The 27,834-nt window shown below is 56.6% G+C and overlaps 1 protein-coding gene across 1 annotated transcript in view; it reads left to right on the top strand.

Moving 5' to 3' along the window:
- ARHGAP8 (Rho GTPase activating protein 8) overlaps window positions 1–27,834 on the top strand; it is a 60,027-nt gene that overhangs the window by 26,759 nt on the left and 5,434 nt on the right. The window contains 6 exon segments of the mRNA XM_044778046.2: window positions 3,951–4,038; window positions 8,905–9,036; window positions 10,289–10,375; window positions 15,684–15,782; window positions 17,057–17,167; window positions 25,456–25,529. Coding sequence (XP_044633981.2) covers window positions 3,951–4,038; window positions 8,905–9,036; window positions 10,289–10,375; window positions 15,684–15,782; window positions 17,057–17,167; window positions 25,456–25,529 — 591 coding nt within the window.

The following is a 27,834-nucleotide window of genomic DNA, read 5'->3' as shown; positions in this document are numbered from 1 at the left end:
CCTGTCGATGTGAAAAGAAAACGCCCAGTTAGGTGCCCCATTTTTTGGTTTTGGGGGGAGACAAAGCCTTCAACAGCTCACTTCACAGCGCAGCATTACGCAAGTCGATGGGCCCTGCAAACAGTGGGTGCTCCATAAGCGTTTATCGAGCAAACGAGTGAAATCATTCAGCGCTTAATAGAGGTGGGAGGCTTGGGGGGAAAAGGAACTGGGCCTGCTGTGGGCACGGGGCTCCCATCCCATCTCCACATCCCTGCCCCGGTGTCTTTGCGCGTGCTGTGCCCTCATGTGCAGGTGGCACAGTGGGAGGGGCTCACGGCCTGGGCAGCATCCTCGTACCCTGTTGCTGGCTGAACTGAGTCCAGCTTTGCAGGGGGGATTTCATTGTTCTGACCCTCCCCTGCTGCTTCTGCCCTTATCTCCACACCCGCTCCACCCTCCAGGCCCGCCGCATCCCCTCGCCGGCCAGCACGAGGCCCTGTCACCAGCAGTAGGTCTGTGCCCTGCCAGGCCCCGAGCCCCTCACCCACCGTCGGCAAACCTGGGTGCCAGCGTCGCGAGGGACGGGGGTGTGTGTGTGGGGAGGGCGCTGCCCCCTCTGAGGACCTGCTGTCCTGGCGCTGCCCAGAGGGTGCTCCTTCTTGGTCACCAAGTCCCTCGGGCTTCCTGGGAGTCCCTCAAGCTTCTCATCTGGAATTTCCTCCTCCCCCCTTGGCCCTGGGGTGGCCTCGCTGCACCCCCTCACCCCAAGGCGGGACATCCGGCCCCCACGCCCGTCCCCGTGCCTCTCCCTGAGTTCCCCGCCTCCTTCGGGCACTTTTGTGGCTCTGCTCCTGACCTCTTGCTATTGTGAGGTGTGGACGCTGCCAGCCTGTGGGGGGCCACCCTGCCCCCTGCCCCCCCCAGGATGCTGCGTGGCTTCCTGAGGTCCACCGGCCTGGGCAGCTGCTCCTCACGCCCACAGGCCTCCCAGCCCCTCGTCCACCCCAGGCCATTATCACCTCCGTGCTGGGGACTCTGGTCCTCGGTGGAGCCCCAGCCCTTGTCCATGGCTCCCCCAGTGCCCCTCCCCACTCGGCCCGGCCACCCCACGCCCAGACTGGTTCCTCCCCAGTAAGTGGCCTGGCCACCAAGCCAGCAGTGGAGGCCTTCTCCCTGCCCCCTCACCAGTCCTGGAGGCCTCTGTCCTCCCACTCCTCACTCCCTCCCACCGTGAGGTCTCCACTCGGGACATCTTCAGGCTGTCCTCCACCCAGAGGCCGGAAGGGTCTTCCCAATGCCCCACTGGATCATGTCCTCGACACCGCCCCCCCCATCATCTCCCATTTGGGTCTCCACCGCCTGGGCTGGTGTGTCTGCATCAGACACATGATGGCTTTGCCCAGAGCCCATGCTGCTCCTCGGCCAACCGACCGGGGGTCCCCTGAGCAGATGCAGCTCTGCCCTCCACAGGACCCCGTCGGCAGCCCTGGTTCCTGCTGCATCTTCTCTTTCTGGAGCTCGGCCTCTGTGCCCCGGCCTGGTGGGGGAGGCCCTCCACCGCCCCGTGGTCACCCCTCTGGCACAGTCGACCACGTGCTGGCGTGCAGGGTTGCAGGACACCCTGTGGTAAAGTGTGTCTGGCCTTTGTCCCTGGTTCCTGGGAGGGGCCTGCAAACCCGTGGACTTTCCTGAGTGATAGGAGGGGCTCTGTGCTTGCTGATAGTTTATGCAGAGAGGTGACCCTTGGGGGACCCCTGGAGAGTTGAGGCTACAGGACAACTCAGGACGGGCTGTTGTGCCAGAGACCAGCTGTGTGATTAGAGGGCTGAGGCTGTGTGAGCTCCGGGGCTGGACACTGGATCAGGCAATTGCCAATCCCATCTCCACATCCCTGCCCCGGTGCCTTTGCGCATGCTGTGTTCAACCAGCAATACCTGTGGACCGACCCAGTGACGGCTGCGTATTGAGTCACGATTCATCAGTCATGCCTGCATAATGAAACCCCAATGACAACTCTGACACCGAGGCTCTGTTGACCTGCCGTGGGTGGTGATGACACGCCGATGTTCCCGACCCCATGGGGAGAGGGCTCGGAGGCCCTGTGTCCAGCACCATCCGCTCTCAGCTGGTCCCGATCCGTATCCTTTATAATAACACCATGGTGGTAACAGCACTTTCCCGAGTTCTGTGAGCTGGTGAATTATCGATCGTGAGGAGGCAGTGGGCACCTCCGAATCTGTAGCCAGCTGGCCAGCAGGGGGGTGGCCTGGGGACCCCTGACTGGCAGCTGGAGTCTGAAGTGGGCGCCACTGCCCTTCACCTGTGAAGTGTGGCCACCCCTGGTAGAAGTCATTGCTGAAGTAGCTGTGGCTGCCGGGAGCCCCAGTTCTCAGAGATGCCTCCCCATCACTGCCCTCTGCCCTGGGCCGTGGGGCCAGGCAGGGGCCCTGTGTGGTCCCTCCAGAGCTGAGCGCACAGTGGGCCCTCTGTGAGGCTGGCCGACCTGATCTTCCGTTCTCCGATTATGTAGCGCATCCCAGGACTTTGCGCTTGGTCTAACTGCGGATGATAACGCTGCTGGATTTTTCTGACCCTTCGATACAGATGTTGACTTTCTCCCTCAGCCCCAGGGGGCTGTGACTGCTGCTCCTTCAGTGGCCGCATCCGTGACACACAACTTCAGAAGCAAAGCTGGTCCTCTGCTTCAGCCGCACAGGCGAGCACGGGCTCAGGCGGCCTCCACGAGGATGGACGCGTTGTGGGGAAACACTGCGCCTCCAGGCAGAGCCAGCGAGCGTGCCGTGCCCGGAGGCTCCCGCTTGGCGAGGGAAGCAGATAAACCCGTGGGATCCAGTGCAGCCCTTTCACGGGAGCTTTCTGGACAACTGGGAAGCGGGGCCGGGATTCCTAAGGACCCTGTGCGATGATCAGGCTGCTGTGTTTGAAAACAGAAAGAGCGCTAGAATTCTGAACATCGGGGCGGCTTCCGGGTTCCTGGGAAGGGTCAGACGTGTTCTAAATGACAAACAGCCGACCTGGACGGGCAGCCGGGACCTCAGAGCGCACGTGGGGGTGTGCGTGTGCGTGCGAGTATGTGCTCACGTGTGCGTAATCTTGGTTCATTACCTCTCAGGGCTGGGGGGGATAAGAAAGCCCTGCTGCCATCCTTTCTCCTTTCAAGGAAACATCTGAAAACAGGTGGAAATACTTCTGCACAATGAAAGTGAGTTTAAAGATGCGTCGTTTCTAGAAAAGTCCCCTTATTTTCTTCAGCTTCCTAACAGTCTTTGCATCATCGGTCCTCCTGTCAATCAGTGATCGTTTGGACACCATCTGAGCTGTAGTCATGGGCAGCAGGCCTGGTTCTGGGGTTGCAGACGACTAGACCAGGGGCTGGCCCTCATACCTGCTCTGGCCGTCCCATGTGGGGCGAGCACCGCTGTATCGAGACAATTATGGGGTCCCCTGGGCTGTGATGGGGGCCAGGACCCGACATCGGGACTTCTGTACCCCATGAGGTCCTGTCCCCCAGGCCAGGGAGCCTTCTCCAAGGCCCAGAGTACTGGGGGGCCTCCAGGGGAATGCCTTAATCTCTGCGGAGGAGGCAGCAGAGTGGCCAGACACCAGCTTCCAAGCCAGACGCGTCTCCATTTCAGTCCTGGTGCCCTCAGCCGGCTGTGTGGCTTTGCACTGGGGACTTAACCCCGCTGGGCCCCCGATTTCCGTTTCTAAAATGGGGGGGGGGTTGTTCCCAGCACGTGGGCTGGTGGTGAAGGTGCACGTGGGTGATGTGCGCGGGGCGTCCTGTGGTGGATGCTCAGGAGGCAGGTGCTGCGGCCGCCGAGCCCGGCCGGCTGGTCGCGAGGCCGCTGGGTTCTGCTCACGCCCACGTGCGATCCTGGCGGGGCGGCCTCGGGGGCTGGGGCTGTGCATGCGCGAGGCTCACGCCCACGGTGTCTGCTCTGCAGGGGAGGACCTCCTGGGAAGACGCGTCGTCACGTTCAGCTGCTGCCGGATGCCCCCCTCGCACGAGCTCAACCACAGGCGCCTGCTGGAGTAAGTCCTGTCCTGCCTGTGTCCCTCCTTGCACGCTGTCCCCCGTGTCCCCCAACTCCCCTCCGTGTGCACACGCCCTCCGTGGCCGCCCTCCCAGCCCCTAAACTGCATGGGTACCCTTCTCCATCACTCTCAGCACAGAGATGCTCGAGGCCAGAGGCTAACATTCATAGGTTGACTTGCGGGTCCCCAGGCAGTTGTCACATCACCTGCCGGGTCACCAAACCCACCCCCAGGACTGACGCCTTCTCCAGGCCAGGGTGGCTTCAGGTCCCACAGTCTTGAGCTTTGGCCTTGGGCTTCGGGGCACTTTTAGGCCAGCCTCGCACCCTCCCTCTCAGAGACATCGGTGGGCACACTCTGCGTTTCTTGCTTTTCCTGCTGCTCAGAAGGAGGCGCCGTCCACTTCCCTGCGTGTGGCCTTGGCCACCGTCACCCCTCCTCCATCTTGTCCCTTTCTGCCGGCGTCCGCTCGCTCTGGGCATAGGCCACGTTGCTCCAGGGCCCCATTCCTGGCTGGACTGGCGGGCTTCCTGGGTGCTGGAGCTGGAGGGAGCGCGCAAAGTGCCGGCCACAGCATCTCGGCCCGGCATCGCGCTCCGGGTGGGTGGGCGGTGGGGTCTGGCGACAAGCTCGGCTGCAGAAGGGGAAGCCACATTCTGAGCCAGCTCCTGCCCGCTGCCCACCGTGGTCGCGGGTCCCAGCCCAGTGGCCTCCTGTGCAGCGGGTCCCAGGCTGCCTGCTGTGGCTCGGGGACCCGGCGTGACCTGCATGGACCACCCCGTTTGGGGCGTTTCTCGTGCCTGTGGGCTCACGTGGGCGCTCCGAGCCTCGGATCTGTTGCCTGACGATGTGCTGACTCTGCTTCGCTCCCACGGCCACGCTGCAGCCTGTCTCTGGGCGTCCTGGAGACGCCTGTCTGCCCTTGTGAGGGACAGAGAGGAGGGCCGGTCGGCTGCAGTGGACTCGCTCGCTATGGGGACGCTCGGACACTGCAGCGCGGGAGGCGGCCAGCGCTGCTTCCAGATCCCAGTTCCGACCGACGTTCTACCCAGGGCTAGTGCGGGGTGGCCGTGACCCGGGGCCCCCCCTGGAGAGGGACGAAGGCAGGGTCGGGTCGTGGAAGCACCTGGAAGCCTTTGGGCTGCTTGCTTCATGAACGTCCCCCTGACCCGAGCGTCCGATCTGGTCCCTTAAAGAATCTTCCAGCAGCAGCTGCAGAGACAGTGGGGACGGCAGAGCCCTGAGGAGTGGGCGCCCCGCAGAGTCCAGCCCGCTCTGCTCCTGCGTGGTGAGGGGCCGGGCTCCCTGGGGAGCGGGTGCCACCTGCAGCCCCCTCTCGGTGCCTGCAGAGCCCACGGAATAGAGGGACGCATGGTCCCGGGGAGCTTGCATCCTGGGGTCCTCTGAGGGGAAACACGCTCCCTTGCCAGATTATTCCTCCTGCGACATCGAGTAATCCACAGCCTGCGGGTCAGCTCTCGCCGAGGTGCCACTGCTGGCCGGGAGGGCCTGTTGTCTTGTAAAGCCTGACGTGCCCCCGACAGACAGAGAGCAGGCTGATGGGGGCGGGGGAACGGAATGGTGGCTGCATGGGAACAGGCTTTCTCTGGGGCCATGAGAACGTTCTAGAACTGGGTGCAGGTGGTAGTTATATAACGCTGTGAATGCACTAAACGCCACTGAACTGTTGTCCCACCACACATCCCACTGGAGAAGCAGTGTGGACAGGGTGCTTAGAGACCAAAAGAAAGACCTGGAGACGGTGAACGAGACGTATGCATTTCCTGGGAGTTCTTTACAGGGAAGGTCCAGGGGCCGCCAGCTGGACAGCAGTGTGCACCTGCTCCCGCCCTCAGAGAGAAGCTGGGTCAAGTAGGCAGAGGAACAAAGGCTGCGTGCTTGCCGAGGGGGACCGTCCCTGTATGACCTGCGCTCCACGGACCAGGGCTCCCCTCCAGAGGGCCTCCGTGACCCCTCACAGCTGGAGGGCCTTTGTGCTAACTCTCCCACCCGTTTACTTGTGGGTTGGCCAAGCCCAGGACTGTTATCATTGTGAGTGCTGACACACAGCCCAGACAAGGAGCCTCAAGGACACATGGTTTAAAGGGCACATAGGCTAGTGCCCATACAGTTGTTCACTGTAACATGGTTAATGTTATGTTACGAATTTCATCTCAGTCCAAAAAAAATGCCTCTGACAATTGTTACATTGTGCTCTCCATGCACCCGCCCAGGAAACCCTCACTTCCGGATGGGAGTGGTAAACGTGGCCATTGTGAACAGTTGTGTAGGTTGTTCACTACACAAGGACATCCAAATGAGGGGCTACCACCCAGCTGCTACCCTTCTTACCCAGTGCTGGGAGGCATCTGCCTGGAGGAGGGAGCCTCTTTTTCTAATTTACCCAAAAGTGCTCTGTGGGCTTCTTGGCCTCAATGGGATGGGCCCTAAATCTTAGCCTTTTCCATGGCTTTTAGGGGAAAATCGATACCATGTACATCCTCCTTATCTCCCCATCCAAGTGATGGCTGTGCAGTGGCCAGATGTGTGCTCCTGTTCTTGAAATGGTAAAGAAATAAGTCCATGTCTTTGAAGCTAAGCCAGTAATTTAGCTAATGACTTCCTGTGCCAAGCACACGTGGCAGATGTGTTCAGGCACTGGGAGGAGGTCGGCTCATTTATGGAGAGAACCAGGGGGCTCATGGGGCCAGGGAAAGTCGTGCCTGCTCTTTTTTTTTTTAAATCTCTCTCCTTTTTTTTTTTTTCCCCTGAGGAAAATTGGCCCTGAGCTAATAATATCTGTGCCAGTCTTCCTCTATTTTCTATGTGGGTCACAGCCACAGCATGGCCACTGACAAGTGGTGTAGATCCATGCCCAGGATCCAAACCCAGGCCACCAAAGCAGAGAGCATTGGACTTAGCCACTAGGCCATGAGGCCAGCCCTGAAAGGTGCCTGCTCTTATTAGAAGTGTCCGGCGTGGATAAGTGAGCCGAGCAGAGACATGTTCCTGATTTCCCCTTTCTTGGAAGAGTTGAAAGATGCAAAAGCGACCGTCTCAGGGAAATGACGAGGTTCTCAGCAGCCCCAGGACTCCGTGTGAAGCTGGAAGCTCTGTCTCCGTCCCGCTGGTGCGGGCAACTCAGGAAGGAAGATCCCGGTGAATTCTGCCCCATGGCTCAGTCCCAAGGGGGTTTGGGACAATGTGCATCTGGGCCTTGAAGTTGCCTCCACCAGCGCTGAGCCCTGCTGTGCAGCGCGTGAGGTCAGCTTCGCCTCGTTTTGTGCCTCGAAGTGTTGACGGTGGGCGCATGTGCTCCCGGGGGCAGCACGGCGTGGTGACAGAGGACTTGGGAGCCAGGCGGCCCCGTTCCCGTCCTGGCTCTGCCCCTTGCTGGTCCTCTGCCAGCCTCAGGTGACCTCTCTGTAAAATGGGTATAACAGCCACAGCTCACAGGGTCGGTCATTGTGAGGATTAACCCAGTAAGTACGTGTCCAGGCCTGCAGGCCCGTGTCGGTGCTCTGGGTGGAGGGCGCTCTGCTGCTGTTGAGGGATCAGATGGGCAGAGAACGGCTGCCACCCTTTCGTGCAAGGCACGGATCCCACGGCCAGGTCTCAGCTGCAAGGGGCCGGCTGCAGCCTTGCAGATGGGCCAGGGCTGCTGGCGTTTTCCCCTGAAGCGGTTCTGGGACGCCGTCCCCGGGAGCACCCAGCCCACCCCCCGCAGGCCCCAGAGCTCCCACAGGCTGCGTTTCCTCGGCCCCTGGTGACTGCGGGTGTGCTCGCTGCACAGCCTCCGAGCAGCCGGGCTGATGGATGACGAAACGTGCTTGTAGGTCATGACCTGCGACCTGATGTGCGAGAACGTGGCCCCGCTCGCCGGATGTCAGGAGCCCCTGCCACAGTGAGGCTGGAGGCTGGGCGTGGTTGCTTTGCAGCTCACCTCCTGCAGGAGGCCAACCAGGCTTGTCAGGGGGCCGCCAGGGGTGGCAGGGAAGGGTCGGGGCCCGGCAGCCCCTGGCAGGGACGTTGGGGACATGGAGAGCCGATGCTGTGGGCGTGGCCAGATGACAGAGCAGAGTCAGGATTCTGCTTTACAGCCAGAAGACGTGTTGGGAGCACATCCAGGAAGGAGGACTTACTGCTTCTAGAAAAGCACAGAGCAGCAGAGAGTCTGAGATGGGGGCTGGGTTGGTCCTGGGTTCGACTCCCAGCTCATCCTCTGTGTTAGTTTCCTGTGGCTGTTATAACAAGTTACGGTGCCCTGGGTGGCATAAACCGCACATTTATCTTCTCGCAGTCCTGGGGCCGGAAGTCTGAAATCAGAGCGTCCGCAGGGCCGTGCTCCCTCCGGGAGGACCTTCCTTGCCTCCTCCGGCCTCTGATGGCTGTCTCTGATCCTTTGCCATCCTGGCGGTGGCCGCATCACGCTGCTCTGCCCATCTTCACATGGCCGTCCTCTCTGTGCCTTCCCATCCTCATCTTATCAGGATACAGGTGACTGCATTTAGCGCCCACCTGCCTAATCCAGGATAAACTCCTCCTCTCATAATCCTTACCTTAATCACACCTGCCAAGACCCTTTACCCAAATAAGGCCCCATTCATGGGTTCCGAGGATTTGATGAGGGTGTGTTTTGGGGACTATTTTTGTTCTACCACATCCACTCACTAGCTGTGTGACCTTAGGTAAGTTAAGTAACATCTCTGAGCCTCAGTCGTCATCTAACAGATGAGGACCAGGCCGCCTGGCGGGTGGAGTGTCTGTGTGGCCTGGTGCTGGCTCCCACTGGGGAGAGTGTCTTTGGTTTCAGTGGTGACAGAAAGGAGACTTTCGTAACCAAGTCTTGTGCTTTGTGCCCAGGTATCTCAAGTACACGCTGGACCAGTACGTGGAGAGCGATTACACCGTCGTCTACTTCCACTACGGGCTGAGCAGCCAGAACAAGCCGTCCCTGGGCTGGCTGCAGAGCGCCTACAAGGAGTTCGACAGGAAGTACGTGCCTCAGGCCCCGGGGGTGGACGGTGGGCTGGAGCTGAGGGGTGGTGGGTGGGGGTGGCTCGGGCGACACAGGGGTCATGGCTATGCAGGGGGCGGGGGCGGGATGCCTGGGGCCTGGCAGGGTCGTGGGGTGAGCCGGCCTGCAGTGTGGGGTCACCTCCCCCAGGGGATGGTCCAAGGGGACACGTGTCTCGGCTTTGCTGGCCGTCAGGTCCCTGTCACACCTCTCAACTCCGCCATGTGGTGTGGACGCAGCCGCAGACGACACCTCAGCGGGTGGGTGGAGCTGCGTCCCCACAGGACTTTATTACGGACACGGAAATGTGAATTTCATGTCATTTCCCTGTTGTGAACTGTTACTCTTTTACTGTATTTTCAGTCATTTAAAACTGTAAAGCTGGTCTCCGCTCTCGGGCTGTACAAAGCCAGGCACAGGCCCAGTTCGGCCCGGGTACCCTGGTCGGCTGACTTGTCTAGTGAATTGTTGACAAAGAAATATGTCCACCCAGCTGTGCCCTTCCCACTGCGGGCGCAGCACTTTACAGTTTGCACAGGCTGCTGGCATCTCAAGTGGGTGAGGTGGGTGGCGTGTTTCACAGATGATGACACTCAGGCCTGGAGAGCCAGCTGGGACATGGCTGGACTGGGACCCCTCCCTGGGCCCAGCCCCCTCCCCTGCCCAGAGCTCCACCAGCACCACAGGCAGTGGCTCGAGGGCCAGACTGTTTCCTGAGAGATGTGCATACAGTTGACTTCGCAGCCTGTTTGCGCCCTGTCCGTGTCCTGGCTTCCTCCGCTTTTCCTTCTTCAGAGTCCTTTCGAGCCCACGATGGACTGTTCCCGAGGGACGTTGGCGTCACAGGCTCAGCACAGGCAGGGGCTGCGTTTCCTGGGCGCCCTCCCCCTGACTGCCTTTGGGGTCCTGCCATCGTCGTCTCTAGAGCCTTCGGAGAGTGTTGTGCTCTCCTGTCCTGTGTCATAGTTTTAGTTTGAGAGCTGTCCCCAAATTGCCCTCCAGTGTGTTTCTCAGCCCTGGCGTGAGCAGGGGCTCTAAGCTTGCAAACTATAAAGTGCGGTGTGCACGCCTGGCGGTGGTGGTGGCCGAGGGGCCCTGGTTTTCCCTGTCCGTGTCTGGCTCAGCGTCCTCGAGCCAGCTCTGTCGAGAAGCAGGAGGTGCTGAGACTCGGAGCTCGGCCGCGTCTCCGTGTCTCGCGCTCTGAAAGCGCCCCCCGCCTTCCCTCTGCAGGTACAAGAAGAGCCTGAAGGCCCTGTACGTCGTGCACCCCACGAACTTCCTCAAGGTCCTGCGGACGCTCTTCAAGCCCCTCATCAGGTACGCGGCGCCGGCCAGCATCTTGCTGGGGTGGGAGGCCTCATCCTCCTCCGGGCACTGCGAGGTCCGGTCTCAGGGGCGTCTGTGTGTCTGGGGTACCCTGCTCATCCGGTGGGCTGTGGCGGTAACAAGGCTGGCCCGGGTTGGTGGCTGCGACCACTGGTGGTCGTGAACAGGAGCGCCGGCTCGTGACACTGGTGAGGTTTGCACCTGGTATTTTAAATCCCCCCTCAGCCTGAGCAGCCACCTTATGCACCTGTGTCGGTGTCCCCAAGACCACCCTCAGGTTCAGGGATTCACTGCAAGGGCTCACGGGAGTCAGAACAGCTGTTATACTCACGGTTGCGGTCTTTATAGAGAAAGGATCCAGACAGAATCAGCAGTGGTCACAGGTACACAGGTGGAGTTCAGGAGGAGTGGGCACAAGCTTCCAGCTGTCTCTCTGAGGATTCGTGCAGACAGTGCTCAGTTCTCCCAGCAGTGATGTGTGACACAAGCAGAGAGTTTGCTCACCAGGGAGGCTCCCCCGAGTCTGGTGTCCAGGGATTTTCTTGGGGTCAGTCACTTAGACTCGGAGAGCCGCATGACTGAACTCAGTTACTCAGTCCCCAGCCTCTCTCAAGGTCAAACAGTGTGGCCCACGGCCCCGCCATCAATCACATTGTTGGCATAAATTCTGTGGTGTGACCCAGGGCACCAGGTACAGAGACACTTGTCGGGTATGACATCCCAAGGGCATAGAGGATGATTCCCAGGAGCTTGTCAAGGGCCAGTCTTTTCTTTGGAACATGCGGGGTGTGGACACCCCGAGCCTGGTGAGTCAGCTCGACACTACACAGCATCCCCATAAAAGTCCTAAGAGGCGAAGCTACAGCCTGGAAAAGTGGCGTCCTCAGCCTGCCTCCCCCACGTGCTGGCCCTTCCCACGGGACGATTCTGCCTCAGCGTCGGGCAGCGAGAGTTCAGGGGGTGGCGAGGCCGCAGGGGCATCTGTTCTTTGCCTCCCTTTTGGCCGCATGCATCAGGCACTAACTGTGTGCACGGTGCCACATGATGGGGGATGAATCGGTGAAGAGCCCCACGGACGCGGTTACTGCACAGCGGCTTCGGCCCCGCGCCAGCCGGGGGGACGGGCTCAGTCCAGAGGGGCCCAGGTGTGCACGAGGGAGGTCAGAATACTCAAGTGGGGTGGTTGCACCCAAGACAGGAGGCTTCCCAGGGAGGAGCGTTTGAGCGCAGGGAGGCGGCGCTCGAAGGCTGAGGGGGCAGGTGCGTCCCCAGAAGGGACCGTTGTCCTTCCCTGGACTCTCCATGAGTGACTCTCGCAGGCCTTTGCTGTCACCTCCTCCTCCTGCCCCTTCTCACCTCCTTCCACCTGTTGAAATGCACCCACGGTGGCTCTGGGGCGTGGTGCTGACACACGTCACTTCTTCAACCCCCACGGCCATCGTGTGAGGGGGTTGTGATGCTCCCAGGTTACAGGTGGGCAGCTGGGCAGAGAAAAGCCAAGAGCCGTGCCCAGAGTCACAGCCCTGGCCGAGCTGGGGTGCGAGCCCGGACCGCAGAGCCTGGCCCCAGCTTCTTCCCATTTCCCCGGCTGGTGCCCTGAGCCGCTCCTGCTCCGGGAAGCACCCCCCCCGGCCCCCAGAGAGCACCGAGAGCTCTGGGTTCTCAGGCACCTGCCCGTCTCCCCACCAGCTGGCTGCCTCCCCGAGGGCTGAGCGCCACATCTCACCCTTGTCCCTGTGTTTGTCACCGCATCCAGCTCTCAGGGCAAGCATTGGTCCCTGGGGCCTGGAGACCCTTCTGCACTGGTGTGGTCGGCGGAGTAACGGTCCCCACTGATGTCCACACCATAACCCTCTGAGCTGTGAACATGTCACCTTTCATGACAAAAGGGCCTTTTCAGAGGGGCTCGAGGTACAGACCTTGAGATACGAGGTTGTCCTGGAGTGTCTGCGTGGCCCAATTTCGTCTCAAGGGTCCTTAGAAGAAGAGGACTTTTCCTGGCTGTGGCCAGAGGAAGAGATGTGACAGGGGAGTAGGCTCAGAGGGATGCGATGTTGCTGGCCTCAGATGGAGTGCGTGGCCGCGTGCCTAGGAGTGCAGGCAGCCTCCAGAAGCTGGGAAAAGCCAGGAACGGCTTCTCCCTTAGAGTTTCCAGAAGGAACCCGGCCCTGCCGGCCTTTGATTTGAGCCCAGTGGGACCTGCAGCCCTGTGGGGGGAGTGTGTGTGGTTTTAAGCCGGTAGGTTTGTGATCGTTTGCTGCAGCAGCCGCAGGAAGCTAATCCAACAGCCTCTGTGCTGACTGCCCTCCACTTCGCTCAGCCTGCGGCCCGTCTCCAGGGCCCTGACCCTCTCCTCTCACCTAGGGAGCACGGACCTGCACACATGCACACACACCCCGTCTGTGGTTCCCAGGTTGCTGTCCGGGGCCCAAACCCGCCTCCCTAGCCTTCGTTCTCTGGGCCAGCTCTGGCACTTGGCAAGGAACTTCTGGCGTGCCAGTGTGAGACGTGGCTCCTGGAGGAACCCTGCGTTCTGCAGATGCCAGCAGCCGCGTGCTTCGGCGCGGGCAGGCTGAGCGGTCACCCCTTTGGGGATGGACTTCTTCTGGGGTGCCCTGGGACACCCTTCCTGTTGATAAATCCTGCTGAGACTCCCCCAAGCAGAGCGAGAAGTCGTGGGAGGCCTAAGTCTCACCTCCCAGGGCTGAAGGCTGTTGGAGAGGTGGGGGCAGCCCGGACACGGAGCTGCTCCGTCAGGGGGTCGGCCGTTCCTCCCACCCCGTCGCCCACACTCATTCCCGAGAGCCTGAGCTGGCGGCCGAGAGTGGGTCGGGTCAGACACGATGCTCAGGCCTGTGGGCCCCGCGCGAGGATCCCTGGAGCGGCGGCCTCGGCAGCTCCCATTTAATCCGGGAGAGACCTGCGGCCACAGAGACTCCCTGCCGGCGGTGCTGCCTCCTGGTGCGTGCGCCGCAGACCACGCCGGGAAGGTGGGACTTCACTCCTCTGTTTCCTTGTGTTTGACCAGCACCAGCGTGCCCGTGGGTATTTGACACAGCGAGAAAGCCGGTCCTGGTTAGCCTGCTGCCCCAGCAGACAGCTCGCATCGTCCTCTGTTATTGGCGTTGTCATCCTTCTTGGAAAAGCTCTAAGAATTCTAGAAGCCTCTAAAATTCTTCTTGGAAAAAACCCACCTGTTCTTGCCGTGTTGCAGCCTGGATGAGGTGGTGGCTCTGGAGCCAGACATCCTGGGCTTGACTCTCTGCTGCCCCTGACCATCCATTACCCTGGGCAAGAGATGCAGCCTCTCTCTGCCTCGGTTTCCCCATGTGGCTGATGACGCTGCTTAAGTCATTCTCTTGTAATGATAGTTCGCTGACTTGATATGTGTGGCGTGTCTGGAACAGGGCCTGCCCGGCACTAGCAAATGCTCGCTGTTAGCTGCTAGTGTTGTTTTCAAAAAAATTATGTTCCTTTTGTGATTAACTTAATTGCAATATCTTATGCGCCTTATGTGCCAGGCACCCCAGAACAATGCTGTGGAGTCGGCTGTATTTTCCCTATTCCAAAAGAGAGGAGTTGATGCTCACATAGGTTAAAGAGTTGCCTGAGGTCACACAGCAGGTGAGGACTGGGGCTAGGATTCCAACTCAAGCGTGTGTGGTTCTGCCCTTTATCCTGCCTCAGGCGTGGGCGTAAGTGGGTGCTGGGAGAGGACTGCCACTTGTCGTCTGTCACATGGCTGCGCATGTGAGCCCTGGAGTCCTCCCTTGAAAGTGGAGGCAGTGGACAAGCACAGCGGCTCCAATGCCAACACACGAGGGTCCCGGGCCAGCCCACACCTGCTGCCTCAGACCCTCTGGAGGGAGGCCTGGCGGTTCTGCTGCCCTCCCGGGTTGGGAGCCCCTGGACGGGCTCCCCGAGGCCCTTTCTGGGCTGGAAGAGGCGGGAGCAGGTAGGTCCCCGCTCACCTCTGCAGGGTCTGGTGTCCAGCAGGTGCACGGCCGGCTGGAGGGGGCGGCAGACACGCAGAGAGGAAGTTGAGGGGGCTCCTGTGTGGGCAGGGCTGGCACGAGGGCCCCCTGCAGCTCTGGAGCTGCCGCCTCTGTCCTCGCAGGTGGTTCATACCTACTGGCCAGATCCCTCTAGCCGCTCAGTGCCAGCGGCTGGGGCCTGGCACCCGGTCTGATCCGCCCTCATCCACTAGAGGGAGCCGGTGCTCGCGGCTTGGGATCAACAGCTCGGGTCCGGTCGTCCGAGGCGCTGGGGGCCTGGGGATCTGCGGGGCAGCTCAGAGCCTGCGCTTGCAACACGGCGTCATGCCCTTGGGAGTTCGTTAAGGCTGCATCTCGTGCTGAGTGTTCGTACCACACACATAAAAGCAGAGGACGCGAGGAGGAGGCCTCTGGAGGCGGTGGCTGTGCTGTTGCCCCGATTGTGATGGTGTCACGATGCACACGTGCTTCCGAGGTCATCAAACTGTGTACACGAAACACGCCCAGCTCTGTGCACATCGATTACTCTTCAACGAACCTGTCAACCACAGGGCAGACAGGGGGTGACCGTTTATGGGGGAGCGGGCGCTGAGCCGCATGTTTTACTGCTCACACATCGGATCCTCGTGTTCTGATGCAGTTGGGGAAACTGAGGCTCATGAACAGTGATGGTCTCAGGTAGTTTAGTCTCCCGGGGTTGGACAGTGGACTGATTTATGTAAATAGTCCCGCTTGGGAGGGAGAACCCTGTTTTCCTGGGGGACTGAGGCCCTGAAGAGTGGGTGGATTGGTTCGGCCAGGGCTTTGCTCCACTCTGCTCCCCCATCATGGTCCCCAGGGTGACACCCTCCTGGAGAGAAGCTGAGTGTCTTCTTCGGTCCCTGCAGTAACGGGGGACTGATACGGTCCTGGGACCCTTGCAGAGAGAGGGGATGGCAAACTGGGGAACCGCAGGCCTTCCAAGCCCCCTCCTTGTGCCCTGGGAAGGGCTCCCCGCTCCCACGCTCTCTCCTATATCTATGCAAATTCACAGTGGATTCAAATTGGAGGCAGATATTTATTTTTATGCAGATGAGGCTCGAGAGTGCTCGGTGCATGGAGGTCTCAGGAAAGCGGAACGTCTGTGGACGTGCGCTGCTTCCGTTATTCTCTGGCTTCAAGTTGTGTCAGCGTTTACGTTGCTTACTATGAAAAATGCCGGCATTGTTCCTCCAGTTCGCCTGCTGCCCGCCGCTCCCCCAGGCCCCAGGCCCCAGGCCTCTCTGTTGCCACCTAATCGTTTTTATCTTCTTCTGCTTTTTTAGTCACAAGTTTGGGAAAAAAGTCACCTATTTCAACTATTTGAGTGAGCTCCGTGAACACCTCAAATATGACCAGCTGATCGTCCCCCCCGAGGTTCTGCGGTGAGTGAGACCCTGTTCCCGGACGTGGGAACCACCCCGTGGCGTGGCTGTGGGTCCTGGTCCAGTCCCGTCAACGTGGAAGGCTTACGTTCCAGGCGTGGGCCCGGCCAGATCCGAATCTGCGGCATGGACCGACACCCGCAGTGGAAGCTGCTAACTGTAGACTCAGGGATGGGCCCGGAAGGCTGTGCACGGACGGGACGTTTGCTTTCCCGCCGTCACAAAACGGAAGTAACAAAATCAGCCGTGATGGTAACCGCCGTTCTCTGCCTCGCTGTTTACCGTTTTCGCTTTTGAGCAGAGAATTAGGGGAATTTCTTGGGTATGTGGCTAACACCGTACAGAATGCAGTGTCCTCAGGCTCGCCACAGGTGCTCTGGGCAACACCCCAGCTGGTGGCTTTTGCTGAGAGTCTGGTTAGTGTGTCAGCTGCTTTATTTTATCCGGCAGTGGGGGTCCCCAGTCCGACAGTCTCTCATGGGGGGTCAGGTGAGCAGAGGGGGCCCAGGAGGGCGTGTGGCCGGCCCTGGCCTCCCATCCAGCCCATGGGCAGGGCCCAATCCAGCCTGGTCCCTGACCTCCTGCCTGGGCATCCTCTGCCCTTTGCGTCTCCCTTCCTGGGGGCTCTTTAGAAGAAGCAGGGCCCTCGCTGAGCTGCGTGGGTGAGGTCGGCAGCCTTCCAAGGGGAGTAGAGATGGTGAGCTGCCTCCGGGTGCCAAGTCACACACCAGATGCTGAGGATATGGGGCTGTGTAGGGAGTGGCCCTGCCCTCGGGATGCTCCTGGGTCGTGGGGGCCACAAGTCAGTGAAGACACGCTGGAGGAGGCGCTGAGCTCAGCTGGGGAGGGGACTAGTGGAGAGGGGACAGTAGGGAAGGCTTCCAGGAGGAGGTGGCTCCTGACCTGAGCTGCAGAGGGACACTTGGCAGGATCGAGAGGCTAGGAAAGGGTGTTTCCACAGAGTGAAGCCCCTGTGCAGACACACATGGGGGAAGTGTTGGCTGGGAGTTGACAGCAGAGACTGGACCTTTGAGGGGGACCCAACTACCCTTGCTGGCTTTGTGTGAGCACCCCCCAGCAAAGGGGACTGCGAGTGTCTGCATGCACGCGTGTGTGCGTGAGATGGCGGCATGGCACGTGGGCCCAGAAGGGTGAGACTGGGGCATCCTACATGGTCATGGAGCGTCCAGCGCCTGGCCCACCTGGAGGCGGCCCCCCGGGCCCGAAGCTTCCCTGGCCGTGCGGTGAGGGCCATGCTTCTGCCGTGTCCGCAGGTATGACGAGGAGCTCCGGCAGCTGCACAGGGGCCGGCCGCCCCCTCCCGCCAGGACGCCACCGCCGCGGCCCCCGCTGCCCACCCAGCAGTTCGGCGTCAGCCTGCAATAGTAAGTGAGCCGGGACGTGGCCTGCTCAGACGTGGCCCACCCAGGACATGGCCTGCTCAGGACACACCTGTTGGGACGTGGCCTGCTCCTGTCTCCTCCGTGGGGCCATAGGATGCTTCTGTGTCCAGAGAGGTGTCCCCAGACCTGGGCCTTCAGCACCCACTTAACCCTGCGGGGCGTCTGAGGCGTGAGTAAGATCACGCGGGCTGGAGCACCTGCCGCTCCATGTGTGTCTGTGCGCCCGGGTGCGGGGGCCCTGACGGTGGGCAGGGGGCCGGGACTGAGTTCTCATCGTAGCTTTTGTCACGGCTGCTCACAGGCTGTTCTGACTCCTGACCCCCAGGCCACGGCCGGGACACCTCCCACTGCCTTCAAAGTGAAGTGTGGCCATGGGCCCTGCTCTGGCCACGACACAGGAGCCGCTGGGGGCGGGTGATGTGGGGAGGGGGCTGGGAGCTGGTGTGCAGTTCGCCTCTCGTGGTGACGTGAGCCGGGCGATGGCGCCTCGCCAGCCTGCATCCCTGAGTGACCACAGCGTGCCGCCCCCGACACCCTCGCCACGCGTGGAGCACAAGCGAGGAAGAATCTGTTGGGCTCAGTGGCTGAGATTCAGGGGCTGTTGTCACTGCAGCACATTCTGTCCTTCCTGACTGCTCCCACCCCTGATTAGCCACATGACCTTGAACTCACTCCCCCTTCGACTTGTTTCCTTATTTCTGAAATGGATGAGCTATGTGACACGATCTTTAATCTTTAATCACTTCTTGTAATGGATTCGGGGCCACCCATGCAGGCCAATTTCATCTCTTTTAAGACCCATCTCAGTGGCACCTCCTCCAGGTAGCTTTCCTTGATGCTCTAGACTGCATACAGGGCCTTCCACCATTGCAGCCCCTTCCGGGCAGGCTGCCACGGGAGCCTCTCCAGCTGTTTCCCCACTTGTCAGGGAGCTCCTTGTCCCTCCGTGTATCCTCTGCTTCTGGCAGGAGGCCTGGCACCGAGGCACCGGGAACATCGGAAGACACAGGAGGTGTTTTATCCCCAGCGGTGTACCGGGAAACCGGGGCCTGGAGAGCCATTTGCCCTGTTCCACTTAAGTTCGTCATTTCTTTTGGAAATCTGCATGTGATTTCTTTTCTTACGTAAAAATCTGATGACCTTTAAGACCCATGGTGGACCTTGAAACACTTTGAAAGGCTGAGAATTGAGAAGGCTCTGGGGAGTGTCCGGGCCAGGGGGTTGGGGACGCCGACCTGCCACCCCAGACTTGTCGCTTGTCCTTCCCGAGGCCTCTGGGTGCGGGGACTCCTCATTGTCTCCTCTCATGGGCTCTGGGGCTGCAGGGGAGACAGACGCGGCCCTGGGGACTCCCCTCTTTCTTCTTTACCTAGAGTGAAGCAGGGCAGGGTGTGGCAGGCAGAATGGTGGCCCCAAGGGCGTCCATGTCCTGATCCCTGGAACCTGTCACCATGCATGGAGGAAAGGACTTTGTGATATGATTAAGTTAAGGATCTTGGTAGGAAGAATTACCCTGGGTTATCCGAGGGGCCCAGTGTCATCAGAGGGGTCCTCATGAGAGGCGGGCAGGAGGGTCAGCGTGAGAGGAGACGTGAGGGTGGAAGCACGAAGCAGAGGTTGGAGTGATGTGGGGCCGTGAGCCCAGGAGTGCGGGCAGCCTCTCGGAGCTGGGGGAGGCAAGGAATGGATTCCGTCCTGGAGCCTCCGGGAAGAATGCAGCCCCGCCGACCCGCTTGACACTTCTGACAGCGCCAGAAGTGTGAGAGAATAGATCCTGTGGTTTGAACCACTAAGTTGACGATGATTCGCTATACGGCCGTAGGAAGCTGACACGGGCAGTGAGGGGTGCGTGGCTGTGGCTGTGTGGGGACGGGAGATGTGCCAAAACCCTGTTCCCGGAGCCTCTGGAGTCTCCTGCCCGTGAACCCAATGAGAACGGAGGGAGGGGGCCTGGGCGGTGGAGCCGAGGAGAGGGGCGTGCAGGGACGGAGGTGGGGCTGGGCGCCTTGGCTGTGTCACAGCAGCCAACGATGGACCGTCGTTTTCCAGAACTTTCCACAGTGATGGGCATGGTCTGCACTGTCCGTGTGTGGCTACTGAGCACTTGAAACGTGGCTAGTGCAGTGGAGGCGGTGGGGTTCTAACTTTGTTTAAAAGCACAGCTCTAGGCTCTTGGATTTCACCACTGGACGCACGCACGGTGGTGTTCCCTTCAAGGGTGAGCGCCCAGCCAGGGCAGTGTGCGTTCAAATACAGCGCTCCCCCAAGTGTGCCGGGAGCCGAAGGTACCAACGGCACTTCCTTTTCCTTTTTAAAACATCGTAAAACCATGCTGTTTGACCCCTGTGTGTGGGTGTGACCCAGCACCCCTATGCCACCTGGAAGGCCGGGCGGGGACGCACCTGCAGGGACCGTGGACCCCTTTGGGGGCACCACTAAGAGCTAAGCTCAAAGACGAGGGTCCCAGGAGGCCCCACTGGAGGCTCCAGGATTTTCCAGCCACCATGAGACCCTTTTACCAAAGTTTCTGAGGCTCCCGTTGTTCGGCCCGTCCTGAGGTTCTGCTGCGCAGACGTGCTCTTGGTGTGTTCTCAGGCACAGGGGTCCTTGGGTGGCCCTGGCTGAGGCCGCTGGCGTTCCTGCCGTCCGTCCCTTAGCCTGGCGACTCATCAGTCCCTTTCGGATTACCTGTCTTGTTGTTCAGAAGCAGTTCTGTCTCATTATTGTCTAATAAAGCTTTAAAGATGAAAAACGGGCCGGCCTGGTGGCACAGTGGTTAAGTTCGCCTGCAGTGGCCCAGGGTTCACAGGTTCAGATCCTGGGCGCGGACCTAGCACCGCTCATCAAGCCGTGCTTTGGCAGCGTCCCACATAAAATAGAGGAAGATTGTCACAGTTGTTAGCTCGGGGACAATCTTCCTCACCAAAAAAAAAGAAGAAGGAACAAAAGCCAACTCATGAAATTCGAAAGCCATCTACCTGAGTACAGTTTGGGGGAAATTGTTAGTAATATGTCAGTTCTGTTGACTCTGTGAAGTCACCAGGGGCCCCTTGGGCCTGTATTTTGAGCAGCTGTCTTTCAAGATGTGACCTGTCCAGCATTTGAAGTCCAGAGCCGCTGGTTAGTAGATCAAGACAGATACTAGAAGTGTCCGTTAGAAAGGCCGTGGTTCTTCAGGCTGGTTGTACCTGTCAAACTGGTTCCTCGCGTCTTTGGGAACAGTGGGCGTCACTGGCCAAGCCTTGACAACGTCCTGTGTGCTCCTGTGTGCGCCACTTGGGGAGCTGGTCCGTGCCTCTTTAAATTACCATTGTGTGCTGTTTCACCGCGAATGACTGTAATAAAATGGCAATAGACGTATTAAATAAAGCACCAAATACGTAATTTGTTTGGCCTGTGAATGAATGTAAGTCATTAAAATTCATAAGCAAATCCTATTCACAAATGTTAATTCACGGAGTTCAAAAGCGCGCAGCAGAAGCTGTCACCTCCGAACGAGATAATGAGGTTCATAGATGAGCGGGAGTCAGAGATTCACGAGATGCCCGCTTGCCTGCCGTCCCTGAAGTGGGAGCAGCCTGTGCGTTCTGCACGCCCTCCCTGGGCAGCTGTGGGGGATTGGAAAGTCAGAGGTGGGGCCTCCTCAAGGGGAGGGGGGACGCAGGTCAAGTCACAGCTCTGGCACTTCTGAGCTTTGGGACGTCAAGCTAGTGACTTAACTTCTGGCCCTGGTTTCTTTCCCTGTAACTGGAGTGGAAACTCTGCCCTTGTCCCCCTCCAGGGCCAGAGGGCCTTAAGAACAGGGTGTGCAGACAATGTGAGGCAGCTCCTGCTGCCCAGCTGCCCTACCCTTATTCCTCCTTTATAGTCCCCTCCTCCAGGAAGCTCTCCCTGGTGACTCCACACAGATGGGGATCGTTTGTTGAAAACACTATTCTTTTCCCCGTTGAATTGCCTTGGCACCCTTGTCAAAAACTAATTGACCCTAAACGTGAGGGTTTATTTCTAGCTCAATTCTATTCCATTGATGTGTGTGCTGGCACCATTCTATCTTTATTACTGTAGTTTTGTAGTAAGTTTTGAAATTGGGAAGTGTGAGTCTTCCAACTTCGTTCTTTTTCAAGATTGTTCTGGCTGTTCTGGGTCCCTTGAATTTCCCTGTTGATTTTAGCTTGTCGATTTCTGCAAAAAGGCCGCTGAGATTTCAATAAGGATTTTGTTGTCTCTCTAAATCAATTTGGGAAGTATTGCCAGCTTAGCACGATTGTCTTCCAATCCACGACAGGGGATGTCTTTCCATTTATTTGGATCTTTTAAATTTCTTTCAATGATGTTTTGTAGTTTTCAGCGTACCAGTTTTGCACTTGTTTTGTTAATTTTCAAAGTATTTTATGTTTTGTGATGCTGTTGTAAATGGAATTGTTTTCCTTAATATCTCTCTTCGCTTGTTCGTTGCTAGTGTATAGAAATGGAGTTGATTTTTGTATACTGATCTTATATCCCGCAACCTGGCTGAACTCATTTATTAGTTCTAATAGATTTTTTTTGTGAAATGTTTTAGTATTTTCTATATGCAAGATCATGTCATCTGCAAATAGAGACAGTTCACGTCTTCCTTTCAAAGACCTGGATGGCTTTTATTTCTTTTTCTTGCCCGATGGCACTGGCCAGAGCTCCAGTGCAGTGTTGCCTGGAAGTGATGAGAGCAGGTGTCCTTGTCTTCTCCCTGATCTTACTGGGGAGCGGTTTCGTCTTGCACATTACGTGTGATGTCAGCTGGGAGTTTTTCATAGATGTCCTTTGTCCGGTTGAGGAAAATCCCTCCTACTCCTAGTTTGTGAGTGGGTTTTATTTTTTTCCCATGAAAGGGTGTTTGATTTTGTCAGATGCTGTTTTCGCCTCTGTCGAGGTGATCACATGGCTTTTTTTCCCTTTACCCTATTTGTGTGGCGTATTGCACTGATTATTTTCATATGTTGCGTGAAGCTTGTATTCCTGGGATAAATCACACGTGTTCACGGTATGTCATCTTTTTTATACGTTGCTGGATTCGTTTCACTGGTATTTGGTTGAGGCTTTTGTGTCTGTGTTCTTTAGAAATACGGATCTGTGGTTTTGTTGTCCTGTGACGTCTCTGTCTGCTCTTCGTATCATTAGCCTCGTAGGATTGGGAAACGTCCCCCGTCTTCTGCTTTTTGGAAGAGTCTGTGCAGGGTTAGAGCTTAAACCTTTCAACATTTGGGAGAATTCACCGGCAGAGCCGTCTGGTCTGAGCTTTTCTTTGTGGGAAGTTTGTGATTGCTAATTCAACCTTTTTACTTGTCGTTATCTATTCAGATTTTATGTTTCCTCTTGAGTCAGTTTTGGTAGTTTGCGTCTTTCTGGGAGTTTGTCCGTTTCGTTCAGGTTTTCTAATTGGTTGGCAGACAGTTATTTGCAGTGCCCCCTTACAGGCTTTTATTTCTGTAGCATCAATAGTTATGCCCCCTCTTTCATTCCTCAATGTAGTAATGTAAATCTTCCTTTTTTTCGTAGTCAGTCTAGCTAAAGCCTTGTTAATTTTGTTGGTCTTCTCAAGGGACCAACTTTTGGTTTTGTTGATTGTCTCTATTGCTTTTCTATTCTCATTTATTTCCACTCTGATCTGATTATTTCCTTCCTTCTGCTTGTGTCTGGTTTAGTTTACTCTCCTGTTTCTAGTTTCTTAAGATGGGAGGTTTGCTTATTGATTTGAGATCTTTCTTCTTTTCGATTTAGGCATTTACAGCTATAAATTTCCCTCCAAGCCCTGCTCCAGATGCATCCCATAAGTGCTAGTATGTTGTATTTCCATTTTAATTAATCTTAAAGTATTTTTCAATTTCCCTTGGGCTTTTTTCCTTGACCCCTTGGCTTTTAGAAGTCTGTTGTTAAATTTTCACATATTTGTTATTGACTTCTCATTTCATTTCGTTGTGGTTGGAGAACTTATTTTGTGTGATTTAATTCCTTTTAGATCTATGGAGACCTGTATGATCTAACGTATGTGCTGTCCTGGGGGATGTTCCATGGGCGCTTGAGAAGAATGTGTGTTTTGCTGTTGGGTGGAGTGTTCTGTATCTGCCAGGTCTCTCTGGTTTATAGTGTGGTTCCCGTCTTCTGTCTTTTCTCTTGATCTTCCTGATTGTTCTGCTCGTTATTGAAAGGGGAGGACTGACATTTCCGACTGTTATTGTTATTGTTAAGTTGTTTATTTCTCCCTTCGTTTCTATCAGTTTTTGCTTTATATGTTTTGGGGCTCTGTTGTTAGGTGCATACATTTTAAAAACTCCTGGGTTTTCTTGATGGGTTGACCCTTTTTGCCATTTTGAAATGTCCTTCTTTGTCACTAGTAGAAAGTTTTGTCCTGAAGTCTACTTTGTCTGATGTTGGTATAGTCACTCCGGCTCTTCTTAGTTACTGTTGGCCTGGTGTATCCTTTTTCATCCTTTTACTTTCAGCCTGGTGTCTTTTAGTGTCTCTTGTAGGCAGCATACAACTGGCTCCTGTTTCTCCCACATTCTGCCTTTGATTGGAGTGTTTCGTCCATTTACGTTTAATGTATTGCTGATAAGGTAGGACTTACACCTGCCATTTGCTGCTTGTTTTCCATGTGTCTTACCTCTTTTTTGTCCCTCTGTTCCTCCACTACTACCCTATTTTGTGTTAAACGGATACTTCCTAGTGTGCCATTTTAACTCTCTTGTTTCTTTAAAAAAATTTTTTTTAGCATTTTCTTAGTAGCTGATGTTGGGATTAGAATTAATGTCTTAATCATAACAGCCTCATTCTGCTTAATAAGCACTTTATTTCCATAGTATTCAAACATATTGCTCGTTCCTTCTCCCCTCTTTTGTGCTGTGATTGTCATACCAGTTGCATCTTTATTTGATGCCCACTAACACGTATTTATAACCTAAAATTCTCTACCCAGCAAAATCTTTCAAAAATGAATGCAAAGTGAAAACTTTTTCAGATAAACAAAAGCTGAGAGAATTGCTTTCCAGCACACCTAGGCTGTGAGAAATGTTGAGAGGTTAGTCAGACAAGAAAAATGATGCCAAATGGAAATTGGGAATCCTCACAAAGGAATGAAGATTGCTGGACGTGGTAAATATATGAGTAAATAGAAAATAAATTTATTTTCTCATTTTAAGAATAGCTTTGAAAGTAAATTGACTGTTTAAGCAAAAATAGTAACAAAGTAGCGTGGGGTCGGGGAGTGGAAGTATACTGTTGCAGTGTCGTTTTGGAAGTGGACTGCGCTGCAATAAACAGTGTATTGTAAACTAAGGCTGCCACAGATAGAGATACGACTAGTATATTAATGGGGGGTATAATGGAATCCTAACAAATACTCAGTCAGCGAAACAAAGTCGAGGAAAGAGGGAAAAAGGAAGAAAGAACAAATACCAAGTTGATAGGTTTGAATCTAGCCATACTGATGTTGTAGGGGAGGAAGAAATATCTCTCTGTCCTTCTGGGTCCTTCTGGCTGGTGTAAGAGTTAAATTGACATGAGACAGAACAACGGGAAAATCAAACGAGTTTAATAACATGCAAACTTGGGAGAAACCCAGGAGAACCGAGTAACTTGCCAAAATGGCCGAAGCGACCTAAACAGCATCTTCAGCTAAAGACGAAAGAGGATGTCGAGGGCAGTGGTTTGGGACTTCAAAGGGGATGAAAGCAACCCACACGGAGATGGACAAGCAAATGTTTGATAAACAAATGTTTGCAAAGACAATGGGACACGGAGAGGACTTTGATCTACTGGGCCTTGCTAGGTTCCTCCCTGTCTGCCACACCTCATTCATGTTATACTCTGGTATCTATGGTGAGAGCTCCTTCCTGGAACAGGCCTTCCGTCTTGCATTCTTTTAGGCAGTTAGGGGGAAGGTCAAAGCTTCTTCCAGAGTCTTTTGTTCTTAAAAATAATCAAGCCGAAGAGACACATTTTGGAGTAGCAAATTCTGCTCCCTTATAATAATTACATTAAATGTAAGTGTCATAAACATTTTCCAATTAAAAGAAATTCTCAGATTGGATTAAAAAAGGAAAATCTTACTGATGTTTAAAATATGAAAATATACAAGACCACCTCCTCCCTGAGGACCGTGGCTGCATCGCTCCCTCCCTGTACAGCCCCTCAGTCCTGTGTTTTCACAGGGGTGCAGAGAGGCCCAGAGCCCCGTGCTCGTCCTGATGACCCTAATACTCAGGTAAAAACTGTGGCTTTCCTTTCTCCCCCAGCCTCAAGGACAAAAACCAAGGGGAACTCATCCCCCCGGTGCTGAGGGCCACAGTGACGCACCTGCGACAGAAAGGTGAGTGACAGCTGGCTCCTGCCAGGGCTGTGACGGCTGCCGGGTGTGGACCCCATGCAGAGAGGGGGGCTGGGATGGGACGAGGCTGAGGCACCAAGGCTCCAGCTGTGGGCTCTGGACCCCGACTGTCTGGGTCTGAATCCTGGCTCCAGTGTCCTAGCTGTGTGGACTTGGGCCGGTTACTTACCTTCTCTGGGCCTCTGTCTCCTCGTCTGTCCAATGGGTTAATGATAGTACTTGATTCACAGGGTTGTGGGGGGGCCTGCATGAGGTGATGCGTGTAAGGCGTCGGACAGTGCTGGTCCGTGGGAGGACCTCCGTAAAAGGGACCCTCTGCCGTGATGGATACGCTCCGTCTGCAGATGCCATCACCTGGGGGGGGGGCACTCAGTGACTGGGAGGGGGTGAGCCTGGGGCTCCCCCAAGACGCCTCGGGCCAGAGCTCAGATCCGCGGAGAAGATGCGTGGAGGCCAGTTTCGCCCTCACGGGAGGAAGGTCGTGCCGGGGCGCTGGCCGCCTGCCGTGTGGGTGCGGGTGCTGCAGAGCGGGGCCGCGTCACACGGGGAGGGGAGCCACCCCTGCTGGTCTGGCGGTCTGTCCCCGTGCGCCCCAGGAACTGCATGCTCTATTGTAACAGCTTCTATGGGACAGCACCCCTCCCTGGAGGCTCCGTGCCTGTCGCTGGTCTCTGCCTTGTCGTTTGTAGCGCTTCCCGTCCTGTTGGGTATTTCAGGAACAGATCAAAGATCGTGCGTACAGCCTGAAAGCCAGAACCTGTACAGAGGGCCTTTCTTTTTCTAATGTATCAATTCCTTTATTTATTTAAAAAATAAAGCAAAAAAAAAAAAAAAGCAGCCCACAGTGGGAGCTTGGTATGTATTTGTTGAATGAATATGTGAATTAATAAGCATTCACTCCTTGGGCCCCGCCTGCACCCATCCCTGTCTGGACACCGGGGTTGCCAGGGTGCCCGTGACACACAGCCCGCCCTCCCAGGGGCTCACAGTCAGGACTGGGAGAGTCTCTCTGTTACGTTTTCCTCCATTAAGCCATAACTGTGACAACCACAGAATGACACGGACAGGGGCGAGCTGGTCATAGAGGTCGGGGCCCTGAGCTCCGACAGCCAGGCAGGAGGGCACCGTGTTAGTCCCCATGCTGTGTAACTGAAGAAATCGCCGCAAACTCAGCGTGTGTGTCTTGTTTCCACAGTTCTGTGGGTCAGAAGTCCAGGCCCCGGGCTGGGCTCTCTGCTCAGGGTCTCTGGGGAGGAGCCCACATCCACGATCGTTCAGATCATTGGCCAAATTCAGTTCTTGGCGGCTGTAGCTGAGACGCCCGTTTCCTTGCTGGCCGTCAGGCAGGGGCCTCTTTCTGTTCCTGGAGGCTGCCCGCTTTCTCTGCCGTGTGGCCCCTCCCTGGAGAGCTTCCTGCATGTCGAATCCATGCCCCCGTGCTTTGAACCTCTGTTGCCAGCAAGAACCTAGTTCCATTAACAGCTTGCCTGAGGGGGCCAGCCCAGTGGCGTAGGGGCTAAGTTCACATGCTTCGCTTCAGCAACCTGGGGTTTGCAGGTTCAGATCCTGGATGCAGACCTACACACCACTCATCAAGCCATGCTGTGGTGGCGTCCCACACACAAAAAATAGAGGAAGATTGGCACAGGCGTTAGCTCAGGGTGACTCTTCCTCATCAAAAAAAAAAAAAGTTTGCCTGATTAGGTCAGGCCCACCCATGATAATCTCTGTATCTTAAATTCAACTGCCTTGGGCCTGAATTCCATCTGCAAAGTCCCTGCACTGTAGCACCTAGATTAGTGTTTGATTGAATACCTGGGAGAAGGTGTGTGTACCCAAGGGTCCAGGAATCTGAGGACCATCTCCGAATTCTGCCTATTTGAGTCACTTAGCAAAAAGAGAGAGGGACCAGCCCCCCCAGCAGGGGGAACAGCACGTGCAAAGGCTGGAGGTAGGAAGGAGCATGGAGCTGATTGGAGGCTGGAGGGAGGAGCTGGAGGGGCAGTGGGGCAGAACAGTTGGTCACCAGCAGCCGGCCTGCACGGGTCCGAGGTGAGGGTGCTCGGGAAGCTGTCTCCCGGCCGATGAGGAGGGGAGGGCTCCGTGCAGGAGCCGAGCGGGTTTGGACGTATGCGTTGAGCAGCTCGCTCAGCTTCGGAATGGAGGGGAGGTTGGGGTGGGGGCGGGGGAGAGCGGGGGTCTGGGGCCCGGCGCCGTCCCGTAGAGCTTGAGAATGTTCTCTGTCTGCCCCGTGGAACAGTAGCTGCCAGCCCCTGTGCCAATGGCA

Source organism: Equus asinus, chromosome 4 (assembly GCF_041296235.1).
Source record: "Equus asinus isolate D_3611 breed Donkey chromosome 4, EquAss-T2T_v2, whole genome shotgun sequence".
NCBI lineage: Eukaryota > Metazoa > Chordata > Mammalia > Perissodactyla > Equidae > Equus > Equus asinus.
Note: the sequence above shows the minus strand (reverse complement) of the source record. Positions and strands in the feature narration are given on the sequence as shown.